The sequence below is a fragment of the Alternaria ethzedia genome (assembly GCF_023757985.1).
Source record: "Alternaria ethzedia strain BMP 0044 chromosome Unknown scaffold_9, whole genome shotgun sequence".
NCBI lineage: Eukaryota > Fungi > Ascomycota > Dothideomycetes > Pleosporales > Pleosporaceae > Alternaria > Alternaria ethzedia.
In genome coordinates, this window is record NW_026056202.1 from 936150 (window position 1) to 949087 (window position 12938).

General features: G+C 53.7%; 4 protein-coding genes across 4 annotated transcripts; 1 reads left to right on the plus strand and 3 right to left on the minus strand.

Annotated features, from left to right (window-relative positions):
* Positions 1-151: 151 nt before the first annotated feature.
* On the minus strand, positions 152-1279 carry J4E87_004884 (uncharacterized protein; the record flags this gene model as incomplete). The annotated part of the gene is made up of 2 exons (XM_049376501.1): positions 152-714; positions 772-1279. The coding sequence occupies 2 exons, from the start codon at positions 1277-1279 to the stop codon at positions 152-154; spliced, it is 1071 nt and encodes a 356-aa protein (XP_049234012.1).
* Positions 1280-2780: 1501 nt separating this feature from the next.
* Positions 2781-4532, minus strand: MFS1_1 (MFS sugar transporter; the record flags this gene model as incomplete). Its single annotated transcript, XM_049376502.1, has 4 exons — positions 2781-3152; positions 3213-3992; positions 4041-4469; positions 4527-4532. The coding sequence occupies 4 exons, from the start codon at positions 4530-4532 to the stop codon at positions 2781-2783; spliced, it is 1587 nt and encodes a 528-aa protein (XP_049234013.1).
* A 3821-nt stretch (positions 4533-8353) lies between these two features.
* On the minus strand, positions 8354-8929 carry J4E87_004886 (uncharacterized protein; the record flags this gene model as incomplete). The annotated part of the gene is made up of 2 exons (XM_049376503.1): positions 8354-8713; positions 8771-8929. 2 exons carry the CDS (start codon positions 8927-8929, stop codon positions 8354-8356), a joined length of 519 nt encoding a protein of 172 aa, XP_049234014.1.
* A 2285-nt stretch (positions 8930-11214) lies between these two features.
* Positions 11215-12899, plus strand: J4E87_004887 (uncharacterized protein; the record flags this gene model as incomplete). The annotated part of the gene is made up of 4 exons (XM_049376504.1): positions 11215-11238; positions 11291-11407; positions 11456-11642; positions 11692-12899. The coding sequence occupies 4 exons, from the start codon at positions 11215-11217 to the stop codon at positions 12897-12899; spliced, it is 1536 nt and encodes a 511-aa protein (XP_049234015.1).
* Positions 12900-12938: the final 39 nt, after the last annotated feature.

Genomic DNA, 12938 nt, shown 5'->3' on the forward strand with positions numbered 1-12938 from the left:
GTGCTGCTGTCTTTGGTGCTTCATGACTTGACGACAAAATGCACATCGTAGCAACATTCAACCGCATAGTGAACGTGTTTTGGGGTATATTGTGTCATTATTTCATTCGTTATATAGTAGGCGGTCTCCTTAAGGGTACACTACCTGGGTATCAACACTGACTGCGACAATCGCCCTGGCAGCCTGAGTTATTTCGGCTCTTGCTGCCCTCCGAGTACAACGTAGCATCATCCATGATGTCATCCAACTCCACATCAGCTTTCCCTGTCATGCGGAAGCTAGCCTTGGCCGGGCATGTCACGACCGAAGAGTGTTTGTCGCTATTCGCCACCGAGCCACTCTCCTCCATCTTTGTGAATCCGCCACGGTTGCTCGAGCTGTACGTCCTCCTGTTGTCCGTCCACCTTTCCACATCATGGCAACGTGTAGCGCCATCGCCGAAGAGGTTCTTGTGTTGTAGAAGATTGACAAGGCGGTTGAGGACAGAGAACTCAATCTTGAGCTTGATGCTGTAGATTGCCGTCTTGTATGTAGTTTGGATTTCGTAGTGGCCGGAGAATTGGACTGCGATAAGCGTGATGTCGAAGGCCAGGACTGCGACATTGACGATGATCAAGTGAATGAAAAGCTTTCGTAGAGATCCACGTCGTCGACCACAATCTCCACGGAGCATCTTTACTGTTCGGAAGATGTAGATAACCGATATGGCCATCTCTGCAGGAGTACAAAGTCAGTGTCTATCTCACATGCGGCTCGGATGGAAACACTTACCCTGGACTGAGATAGCAACGATCTGGACCTTATCGTAGATCTCGAATCCCGGGAGAAACTTGAGGGAGTCTTTGGAGTTCGCGCCCATGGCGAAGGTGAATAGAGGGACGCCGAGAGCGATCGTGGTGAAGATGATCATGTAGAGCACCCATCTGATCTTCCTAGCGTCCGCGACAACAAGATGCAGGCGTGAGTACAGTACAAGGGACTGTCCCGGGCACATGGTGACCCAGCCTACGCCGATGATGGCGCTCGAAAGCAAGTCAAGCTTCGTGACCTGGAAGAACTTGAGGATAAACCCAATGGCGTGAGGGGCGATTCCTCCTGCGGCGATGAGCATACTCCAGAAGTACAACCCGCGGCGTTGTTTGAAGACGGCGAATATGAGGAAGAGGATCTCAACCATGTTGTACATTCCAATGGCGAGGAATGCAGACATGGTCATAAGGATAGGAATGCTGGCCTGCACGCCGCCAGTGACACCGGACTCTGAATCTTTGTCCGACATGATGAAGGTAGTCAGGTGTCTTTCCGTCGACTTCGAAAGTAATGAGATGAATGAGGGTGAGGTAGAGAGCGCATTCGTTGAAATGTCGAACTGAACTGGAGAATCCGATATCCGCGTGGAGTCCTGGGGTATTTCAATCAAAGAGAGTGTTGGTGGCCTTGCTGATCGACGCAGATGCTGCAAGATGCTGATCAGCGAACATGTTGCAACTATAATTCAGTGTGGTTGCAGTGGTGGCAGACGGTTCATCATGAGAGGAACGCAGACAGCAGAAGGCGTTGCGGACACTACCCCAGAGACTGACTCGACGCATGGGTGCCTGACGGGTTCGTGGCGTTTTTGGTACACTTGGCCATGTCATGAACCATACAGCTGAAGACGGGGTCAGAACGGGGGCGCGGATTTGAGAGCCCCAATGCTAGTCCCTGGGGATCGTTGATTGGGCTCGGGCACCTAATGGCGCATTGCATGATCGTGGATTTCCACAACGGGGCGCGGGATCTGCTTCCCCATCATCGATAACATCGGATCAGCATGTTCAAGCGAAAACGCAACCAGTCGGAACTCGAACCCCTCGTGCGTTTAAACTTACGTTGCTGCCCAGTTGGGTTGCACCTGTACCTGAGTGGTTTCTTCGCTTTCGCGTCAAATCGGCGACTCAACCGAAGCGAAACTCTGTCGGTCGCCCCCATGATGGAAATAAACCCTGGGTCGATTTCGCCCATCTCCGTGCCGTTCTGCGGTATTTCCAGAAGGATCAACAGGTATAAGGCGTCCATGCGAAGAACTTCTGGTCGTTTCTTGCATATGCAACGCATGCGAAGGTTTTCCTACACACTCGTGCACTGAATAGCGAACCACTCGTTCTCGTTCCTGCGATTACCTTGCCACAGCATTCGTCGAGAGCAGGAGGTCCGTGGACGGCTGAACACGCTGAGTCGGTCCCGTGCGCCTTAATATCGCCAACACCCTTGGCCCTGGTGTTGCGACATCTTGGGCTTGCGCCATCCTACATCCGCAATGGGAATCGCTGATAGCGATGGAATTTGGTTCACACAGCCCCTGCATGGACGCGAAACGCAGTATCGCATCACCAAGACAATGCGGCTCTTTTTCGGCGCTTTTGTCTTCCAAGACGGACTATAATCGCTTCGCCCTTGTAGCCCGAACCTATCAGTCGAAGTCAGCTAAGCTACATGTGTAGGCCTTCCGTGATTAGTGATGGCTGTTGACACTCTATACCCGGATAGTAAGGTACGATTGTGGGAATAAGAGATTAGTGAATGGATTCATGGACTATGCTACGTGGCTGTCCGAGTTAAACAACTTGAAGTCGCTCAGGTAGAGTCGTGAACCGCGTCATCGACGATGGTCGTAACTCTATAACCGAATGCAACCCACCAAACCGCTGAAAAGCCTATCTAGTCCCAGTAACCAGGAACCAAAGGTGGCAAAATACAGCACTCGTCATTGTATGGACGATGTCGCTAAAGATGTCCGTTTAGACCTTGGGCTCAGCGTGGACATTCTCGACATGACCGTGGTCGTGGCCGTGACGTCCGACCTTGAGGTTACCGGCCTCAATGTCGCGGGTGACACGGTCGAGACGCGACTCAACCTTGCCAGCCTTCCAGGCAGGAAGACCAGAGTCGAAAACATCGTCCATCTCTTCAAGGGTCTTGCCCTTGGTTTCCGGGGCAGTCAGAAACATGTGGATGAAGGCAACGGCGTTGAATGTTCCGAAGATCATGTACATCTTCCAGTTGATGGACCACAGAAGAGGGGGAACGGCAAAAGCAAGAATGCAGTTCCAGCTCCAATTGGCGGCGGTAGCGAGCGACACGGCCTTCGCGCGAACCTTGGCGGGGAAGATCTACAGAGGTAGAACAAGTCAGTGTACGTTTCACATGCATCCCTTACAGTGAGAACTTACCTCGGACGGATATGTCCATGACGTCGGGCCCCATGTGGTCGCGAACGTGGCTACGAAGAGGTATGAGCAAGCGACAATGCCCTTAGAAACGGCGCTGTGCTCGCGAGGTACCACCCAAGAGATATCTTTGTCGGTAGAGTCTGGGTTAGGAATACCGTAGGAAGCCTGCAGAGCACCTGTAGTATATAGCCAGACAGCCATCATGAAAGATCCGCAGAGGAGAGCAGGACGACGACCGAACTTGTCGAGGTAGAGAATAGCTGGTAGGGTCATGGCGACGTTGATGATGTACTGAATTGACGCAGTAAGGAGCTCATCGGCAATACCGGCTCCACGCATGATGAAGACGATGTAGTACATCATGATGTTCATGCCGCAAAGTTGTGACCACATCTGGATGGACATACCAAGGATGACACGCTTGACAATGCGAGGCTTGGCCAGGGCGGCGAAGCTAGTCTCAGCAATCTCACGCTCGAACGCAAGCGCCTCTTCGATCTCCTTATATTCGGCAAGAACCTTGGGGTGGTTGACGTTGCCGGCGCCGTGGAGGTTGGCAAGAACCTGTAGGGCCTCCTCCCAGCGGTCCTTGGAAGCCAGCCACCGAGGGGAGCGAGGGAAGAAGAAGAATCCGATGAAGAGGATAGCACCAGGAACAGCTTGGACACCCCATGGGATCCTAAAGGCCGCAGTGCTCTGGTTCGGATTTTTGACGCCTCCATCGACGAAGGAACAGCCGTATTGGATGAAGTATTGGATCAAAATACCCCAGGTGATAGCCTACGCAGAATTAGCTTGAGATCTAGCCTTTATCGAAGAGCGACATACCCATTGTTGCAAAGACACTACTCTACCTCGGATCTCTTTGGGCGCAATCTCGGCTTGGTACACTGGAACGATGGCGGAACAGATACCGATGGCGTACCCACCAATAAGACGACCAACACAGAGGAGAGCAACGCCGTTGGAGGCGGCCTGCAGAATAGCGCCAACAATCCAGATGAGGGCGGCGATTTGTACAGCGTTCCTACGCGAAAGTCGATCGGCGAGGAAAGAGGAAGACAGAGCACCAACGAGAGAACCTGCAGGCATCGACGCAGTGATACCGCCTTGGCGAGTACCGCTAGGGTTGCCGAAGTAGTTCTTGTAGGCGGGAGTACCCAGCGCACCCGACATCGACGAGATGTCGAAACCGAAGAGGATACCTCCAAGCGCGGCGAAGCCGCAAATGGCGTAGACATTGTAGATTTGTGGGAACTGTAGCGCCGTTGTCAGCGAGTGCACTCAGGAGCAATTGGGAGAACGAGGACATACCTTCATCTTGCCAAGTCGCTGTGACCAGTATGGGTTGATAAAGTTATGGGGCGATGTGAGAGAGAGGACAGTCAAGAGCTGGGAGGCTGCAGATTTATGGTCCCAAGAGCGCGGAGAGAGCGCGTGATCCTAATGGATGTAGTCTGTGCGGAAAGTCTTGGGGTTTAGTATTCACTACAGCACTCTTTACCGCCCGATTGTAGCCTTGCTGACGGGAGATGTGGTTGGTTACATGTGAGAGCGTTGTGACCCCGCAAACGGGTGTTGAACAAGGGCTTACGCAGATCCTACAGAAAACCGGCAACATGTCCTGGGGTAGTGCATGGCTGGGTGGCCCCCATAGTGGTTGTGCATAATGGCATCCAATAGGAGCAAATTCGACGCCGTGTTGGTTTCCAGTGCAATGGCACCTGCCAATACTACTCCGGCCCCGTGCTGTCGCACTGGCAAGGCGTCCAAGTAGTAAAGGCCAGTAATGTTGTGGAATGGAAACCGCCCTGATGTGCGTGGCAATCTGCAGGTGTAGAGACATGGACATGAGATACAGCAGATACTGGTTTGTTGTCTCGGACCATAATTCAATATGGAAAATCATCCGCGGATCATAAGCTTCGTGTTCCAACCACACTCAAGGATCAGGTACTCGGTTCCGCTGCGTTCAAACACTCGACTTCTGACATGTTGCAGGTGGTGTTCTGCGTTTGCCGTGGCCATCAACTGTAAAGATAGACCGAAGCGTGAATCCTGCGCTGGCCACAAGCCTGGGCAGAGGCGCGGCAATCGCACGATCATCTCGCGACCACGGTGAAGGTGGACTCCTAGGAACATACTTATTAGGTCAACTTTTGACATTGGCAACACGTAGAAGCAATGCGATAATGCTTTTCAAACCCCCAGACATAGAGTGCTGTCTAAAATACGCGCAAAGTGCTGTGGTTTTCGAGATGAGATGGCAAGAGAGGCCAGGAGGTTGCGATCGCGCGACGTAAGAGGCGGGAGGCGCCAAGCATGCAGCGGCGCCGCCAACCGTCGACCCCAGTTCTCGGCTGGCTTTACTCCGCCCTGGAAAATCTAACACCAGCCAACAGTTCGATCAAAACAAAATTGTGGCGTTTCTCTGTAGCGACTGCCTATACGGACGAGCGCACCGAATGCTGTTTCGAGCAACACAGCCGGTGATGCCATTCGCACCCAGTTCCAAGGCCTCTTTGCTGACAGGCGTGCGCAGCATTGTGGCTTGGTTTTGAAATTTGGCGAAGCCAAGATGAGATCAAGGAGAGCAATTTCATCAAGATGCGGGGCTCGGTAAGGACTACTGCATCTTCAAGGTGCCTTAGGTATACCCATGGCCGCCGCTCGGATGAGCCTGAGCACAACCAGCAATTCCGTCCATACAGAATGGTAAGAAGCGGCCACTACCTTCTCATTTCTTCTACAGCTTCCGTCCTTGCAAGACGTACGACGCGCCTTTGCAGCACAAGCGTGCTCCTTTTGGCGGCAATTCGCATCGATGAGATCTTAGCAGCTCTTGTGTAATTCGGGGCGTTCCCCAGATGATACCGATTCTTAATCAACGCCGGGTCGTGTATCTTCGCTTTCCGGCATGACATCCACTGCCGAGCCCATGCCATAAGAGTGTACAAGGGCATTAAGAGTTGGGAACAAAACGCGACTGCTGGCTAAGTATACCGAGCATAGCGACGGACGCATGCGAATGTTGTCTTGACAGCCTGATGGGATCTTAGGTAGGTCTCCGAGCCTGACTATTGACCGTCTAGCCTGTGCTACATTTCAATACGTTGATGTGGTGTGATAATAAGCTCACCCCCGACAGCCATCCTTCCTATGTGGGTCCTAGGCATTGTTACAGTAGTTCCACAATCCCGAGCTTAGCTTAAACATCGAGAGACAGAGCTTGTCCGACATGGGTGGTCTTTCTCGAAGATTTCGAAATGGGTTTGTGACCACACGGATGACATCTGTCGAGCCGACCCTTCCGTAGTCTGAGCGCTATGCTGCAGGTACCTGATAGCTAAGTCTTGTCATACAATGACGCTGCGGACATGAGTTGGGGATGTGTCGCCACACAATGAAGTTGGATGTCTCGCAATACCAATATAGTTTGCCTTGAGCCCAGACCATCAGGCTGAAGGTAAACTTGGATTGTAAGAAAGCGGACTTATCCATCACCGTGTCGCAGAAGATGTCGGCATCACTTTCGAAAAGACATCAGAGACACCGGCTCCATACTACGGCCTATCTCGTTGGGTTCAGGTTCCGCCATGAAAACCTTCTGTTATCGCATCACCTCCTTAACTGACTCTGAAGAGTCTGGAACGCTTGTCAGCACCCTTGAGCAGAATCCCGGCTTCCTGATTGCACCTGCCAACTTCCGCCATCTTCGGCGACATCCACATCCGCTTCGCTTCGCTGCGAAACTCGGACCTCAATATCCAAACATCCCTTAAGTTTGCATATTCACCCATGGTCGTCTCCACGCTCATCTCTCGAAAAAGCAACTTGAGTACCTCTCAGGTCTCCAAGTTGAAGCTTCCGCCTTCTATTCGCTGCTCACCGCGAGTAAGCGAACCAGTAGCACGACGCGACACCACACCATCTCCCAATCGCAACGCGCATCACAGTATCGCACACTTATAGCCTCATCACAGACCAACGTCATCTTGGAAAACGATGTTTTCGAGTCGTACCGCACCCAGACCCCATCGTTGCTTTCCTAGTTGGGCTTTGACTATTGGGCTGGCGGAGATGGAAGAGTGATACTCGTGCATGAGATCGCGTGGGTGGACCTGCTGACGCGGGCAGCTGCCCTTGCTATAAACATGACAAGATGTCATATGCCTACATGTACTTGCTAGTACGTACTGCGCATCAACACCTCGACTCCGATATACTCGCTATCAGCTTTCTCGACGTCGAACCGCCATCAAACCAGCAAAGCGACAAAGTCAACGTCAGCCTTTCATCATCTTGTTGAGGCTTACCGTGGCGAACCGCACAAGACCGTCAGCACGTGTGCAACGGGCCGCAGCTTGTGCTAGTCCCACCAATTATCACGACGTCGGTATCACTGGCCATTCGCGTCGGCAAACAGCATATATCCCGCTCCCAGACTTCCAGCCAGTTGGTGGAGATCGGAAGAGGCAAACAACGACGACGCATCGCGCACTGCCCGATTGGGAAGTAAGCGTGGGGTCTCCAGCTGGTATCGCCGTCGCCGAGATTTGTCGACAGACCTGGGGACAGGCGGTGAGGTACACCGTGCTCTCACCTGTGAGAATCGAGTAGAAAGCGCGAACGGCTGACCTCCGGAACACACGAAATATATCACCCATGCAAAAGTCGATGATAGATATATCATCCAGCACACTGCGGGACTTTTCCAACTCGAATATCTTGATATCTTGACAACTACCCTCGCCTTCGTCATCCTGTCGTCGGGTCTCCACCGCCGCATAGCGGATAAGTTTTCGCTCAGACATATACCCTTCCGATATAATATCACTATCAGGAACGTCAGAGCTACCATGCCACATCACATCACCAACAGCGTCTTCGCACGCACTAGCCTAACAACCTGCGACGTCTTCGTCATGGCTCTCGCACACTTGGGTCCAGGAACAGCGCCATCACCAGAAGAGCTAATCGCAGCAGCGAGTCCCTGGTTCCTGGACGCGGAGACAGTCTGGTGGCGCAAGTTCCTCAACGGCACTGGATGAAAGTCAAGATTTTTGGGGCTATGCCATCAGGCATCATTTGCTTTTACTCGAATTGGCCAAACTGGCTCCGCTCCCCGGATAGATTTGAGTCTAGTACGGCGCCTTCAACACAGCATGCACATACGTCTTTGTGCAATCACTCGCATTGCCCCTCCAGCTCAAGACCTCATTACTCAAAGCGCCCTCACATATTGTCCAGCCTTCCCTCTGGCCATCCACAGTCAAGAGGTATCCCTCGTCCAACGCAATATTGCCCGCTGGCTGCACCGAAGCTAGGAACTGCAACTCCGACCCGGCTGTCACAACCGTGCTGTTGAAACGAGAATACGTGTTGCCGAATGGCGCCAACGCGATTGTGGAAAGTGTGCCGTCTGCCAGGGTGAAGTTGGGGAGGGAGCCATAACCAGGGCCGGTTAAGCGGAGGAGAAGGGCGGGTTGGTGGAAGGGGTCCTGTGCGATGTTAGATATTCTGACGGGTTATTTCAGCACGTCTCTTTAAGAACTTACGAATAGTGAGGTGGCGGATACGGCTTTGAGTTCAGAGGTATTCGCACTAGCATCTATCTGCGAGGTGGTGACGAGCAGGAAGTTGGTCAAATCGGTCGGCAGCGCAGCGCAGATGGATGCGCTCGCAATGGCGAAGGAGAGAAGAGATGAGAAGCGCATGCTTAATCGTAATAGCAGCAATGACAGATCAAAAAGACACGCAAAAGACTTGAACAACGGCAGAAATGTCAACGAGAATGTTTCGAAACAAACCCAACAGCGTCCCACCCCTCCTACCTATATACCTCCAACCTCCCACCCGCGACACCGGGACCGAAACCCTGCACGAAGAAAACCGACGATCCCACGTCCCACAAACTATGCATGTATACCATCATAGGCCACGGCGCGATCTATCAAGCACGTTTACACGTAAAAAGGGTAACCTACCTGAAGCTTTTCAGCCACCCAATCGCCCGCCGTAGCTCGCCACGACCCTGCCGATCAGTCTATGCGCATCCCTGCATGTACAGCTGGGAAATGCGTTTGTTAAGCTTGAGCGTTCGATGTCAGGGACCAACGGGACGGGGATGGGTGGGGGATGCGAAACACAGGGTTAGCTAGGACTTTGCAAGTTGGCTGGTTTGCTGACGTGTGAAGAATTGTTATTCGAACCACGATTGTGAGATTCGATACTGGGCTGAGCAAACAATACTGCAATGTCAGACTTGGAATGGGGGAGGTTTGCTAAGATTGAGGCATGGAAATGCTGTGGCTGGTGGGGGATCTCCACTGCGTCATCGCATTGTCGCGTGACTAGCGTGGCCGTAAGAAGCCTAGTTTTGCCGGTTGGGTCCACCCAGTACTTGTAGCGACGCGACGAGGCTGTCACTGTGACGGTCGGGTTGTCAGGTCCGCTTGAGTGGATGGGGAGGAAGGTAGGTACGGAGTACCGTGTGTCAATACTATTATGATAGTCTCGGGATAATACAAGGGCATGTCGGTGATAGACGAGGGCGAGTAACGCAACATCAGAGTCAAACATTACTGACCAGAAGAAAGCGGATTGGAGAAAGAACATTAGCATGTTTTTGTCTTTGTTTGCTACTATCAAAGGTATCATACAGAGTGCTCGACTGAAATTTGGGTATGCCGAGCGCCCGCCAACGCCAAAGTAAATGCCGATTTGAACGAATCGTGACCTGTGTCTTCCGCTGATGCACATTACCCTATTATCCTCATACTATGTCCTGTCCTGTGATGACCAGTCCGTCTAAGCAGGAGTTGCGATTGCACCGTCGCCTAGTACCCTCGCGACTAGGATGTATAGCATCATCGCTCCGAAGACCATCCTCCATCTGTTGCGGCTCAGCCAGCCTTGACCTGCATCGCGTGCTATTTGCGCTGCATCCTGAACAACCGTTGCGCTTGTACCAGGGCGTCGTCGCAGGCCGGAGACGTCGGGCGAACAGGCTGGCTGCTGCGAGGGGGTTGGTGCTGCCGGCCGTGGTAGGCCCGTGAGGGGGTCGATGCGGTTCTCCTTCATCCACTTGAGATTCTCCTCGTCCACATCCGGCCACTCGTGTCTGAACTTTGCGCCGCCGTCTCCAGCCCGGATGTTGCCGTTCTGGCGACCACCGGCGTTGTCTGACCCAGATGCTTTACTGCCGCCGCCTGTGCTGTTCCACCACCGTGTGCGCTTGGCGAAGAGTTTCCGCTCTGCTTCTGATGCCCGGACGCTACCCGTGGTGATCTCGTCGCTGGTCATGAAACTCAGCAGGCCCGTCAAAATCGTGCTGACTTCCCATGCGGGGTTGAAGCTCTTAGGATGGAAGTCGGAGATGCTGAGGCACAGCCGGCTGCTGGGCTGGAATCGACCGGACGGTGTGTGCATGCGGATTGCGGGCGGCGCAAAGGGGTAGTCGGGCGGGAAGTTCAGCGTGCCCCAGTACTGGCCGCCGTGGTAGGGTGTGTCTGGTGGGCCGGTGATGATGTAGTGCCATTCTAGGATGTTCCTATCCGAAGGGTGTGCAGTAATGAATGGCGGTGGTGATTTGGAGATGGAAGCGTATTCTCTTGTGAGGCGCTTGGTGGCTGCTGGCGTCGCCATGGTGTGTGAATGTGGGGGAAGAGTGAGTGAGTGGGTGGTTGGGGTAGTCGACGTGTTCCTGGGCGGAGATAGTTGACGTCGACTATCGGATGCGCTGTATAGGTGGCCACCAGATAACAGTGCAGAAGGCGTGGCACGTTTTTCAGTGATTACCCCGCGATAGACAAAGGATAAGAATCACAAAGGCAGGCGCGATAGGTGAATTAGGTCGTTGGTGAAAGAGTTCGGGTCGCACGTCCAGACGACCTTGGAACAGTTGGAGAGTAAGCGCACGTGCATCCGCCGCCCGCGGCGATCCAAAGTTCAAGGTTTCTGAACAACGCCAAGGATCACGCACGCAGACACAGACAGCCCAATGGCTTCGCCGCATGAAGACGATGTGAGTAGGCGTGCATCGTGTCAGTAACGGCACATCGCTAATTGGGCCCCAGGTCTTCGAAAGGCTCAAGAACAAGACGGACCTGAACGAGCAGAAGCGCCAGCAGGATGAGCTCAATGCGCGGCTCTACGCCCAGCAGCAGAGGTCAAAGGAGAGACTAGGAGAGCTGGTATGCATTCTGGACATTCAATTGGGGCTGTTGCTGAGGCTGTGCTAGATTGAAGACAACTCGTCGCTACCCGTGACGATATCGTCGGTCCGCATCCTCCACGCCAACCGCACACGAAGAAGCTTCCTCGAGCGAGTAGTCGACCCCCTGCTGAGCGCAAACCGGGACCAGCCATACTCTCTCGAAGATGCGATAAAAGAAGTTGGCGAAGCTACCGATAAGCTCAATCGCTTCGGTACGTCAGCACGCGACGGAGGGGCTCGCATTCGTCTAACATTGGCTAGGTATCTTCAAGTCGCCAATATCAGTTTACCTCGACCGTCCGAACCAGACCATCGCCTCTTCCTCTCCCACTGATGTCGACGTGTACATCTCGGCCCAGGAGCGCGGCAACTACACTATCAAGACTGGAACTGAAGCTGGAGCCTCCGAAGCCGATGCCTACGTCCACGCCGAACTTCGGAATCTGCTTGGTGGAGCCGAGACGCTGAACGCACACGGATCGTTGGGCACGCGAACACGGTCGGCCTACTCCCTCGCCTTCGACAGTCCCATCCTCAGCAATCCCGATCTCAAGTTCCAGGTCAACGGATTCGCGAGTTCGACACTCAAGAGCTGGGCAAGCCATGAGGAGGTCCTCAAGGGCGGAAACTCAAAGCTACTATGGAGGATGAAGAACGGCGCGACACACGAATTTGGCTACTCTGGCATCTGGCGACAGGTGACTAGTCTGGCTGAGAACGCATCGCCATCTGTTCGCGCAGATGCCGGTGACTCTTTCAAGTCGAGCATCTCGCATACCTGGGTCAACGACAAGCGCGACTACCCTCTCCTGCCTAGCAGCGGCTACTTCCTGAAGACCGTATCCGAACTCGCAGGTTGGGGACCGCTGAAGGGCGACACCGCATACTGGAAGTCAGAGGCAGAGTCGCAAGTCGCTCTCCCCTTCGGCAACACGGGCATCACGCTTACTGCTGGACTACGAGGTGGACTTCTCTACCCCATGGCTTTGGGCGGGGGGAGCCAGCCCCAGGCCTCGCGCATCAACGACCGCTTCCAGCTCGGCGGCCCCAACAACGTTCGTGGCTTCCGCATCGCTGGTCTTGGTCCGCGTGACGGCGCTGATGCACTAGGTGGCGACATCTACGCTGCTGGTGGCGCATCGCTCCTCCTCCCTATCCCGCGCGTCGGCAAAGAGACGCCTCTCCGTCTCCAAGCTTTCATCAACGGTGGCCGCCTCCTCGCACTCAAGAACCCCAACTCCAAGAAAGAAGACGGATCATTCGGCAGCTCAAGCGACGTAACCGGCGCGATTCAAAAGTCCCTCTCCAGTCTCACCGCTGAACTTCCCAGTGCGGCAGCTGGTCTAGGTCTCGTCTACGCACACCCTGTTGCGAGGTTCGAGATCAATTTCTCTCTTCCACTCGTCATGAGGGCCAAGGAGGAAGGCAGGAAAGGACTGAGCTTCGGCGTCGGCATCGAGTTCTTGTAGACACAGATCCAGGTGTGTAAATGTGTATTTGTAGGCCGT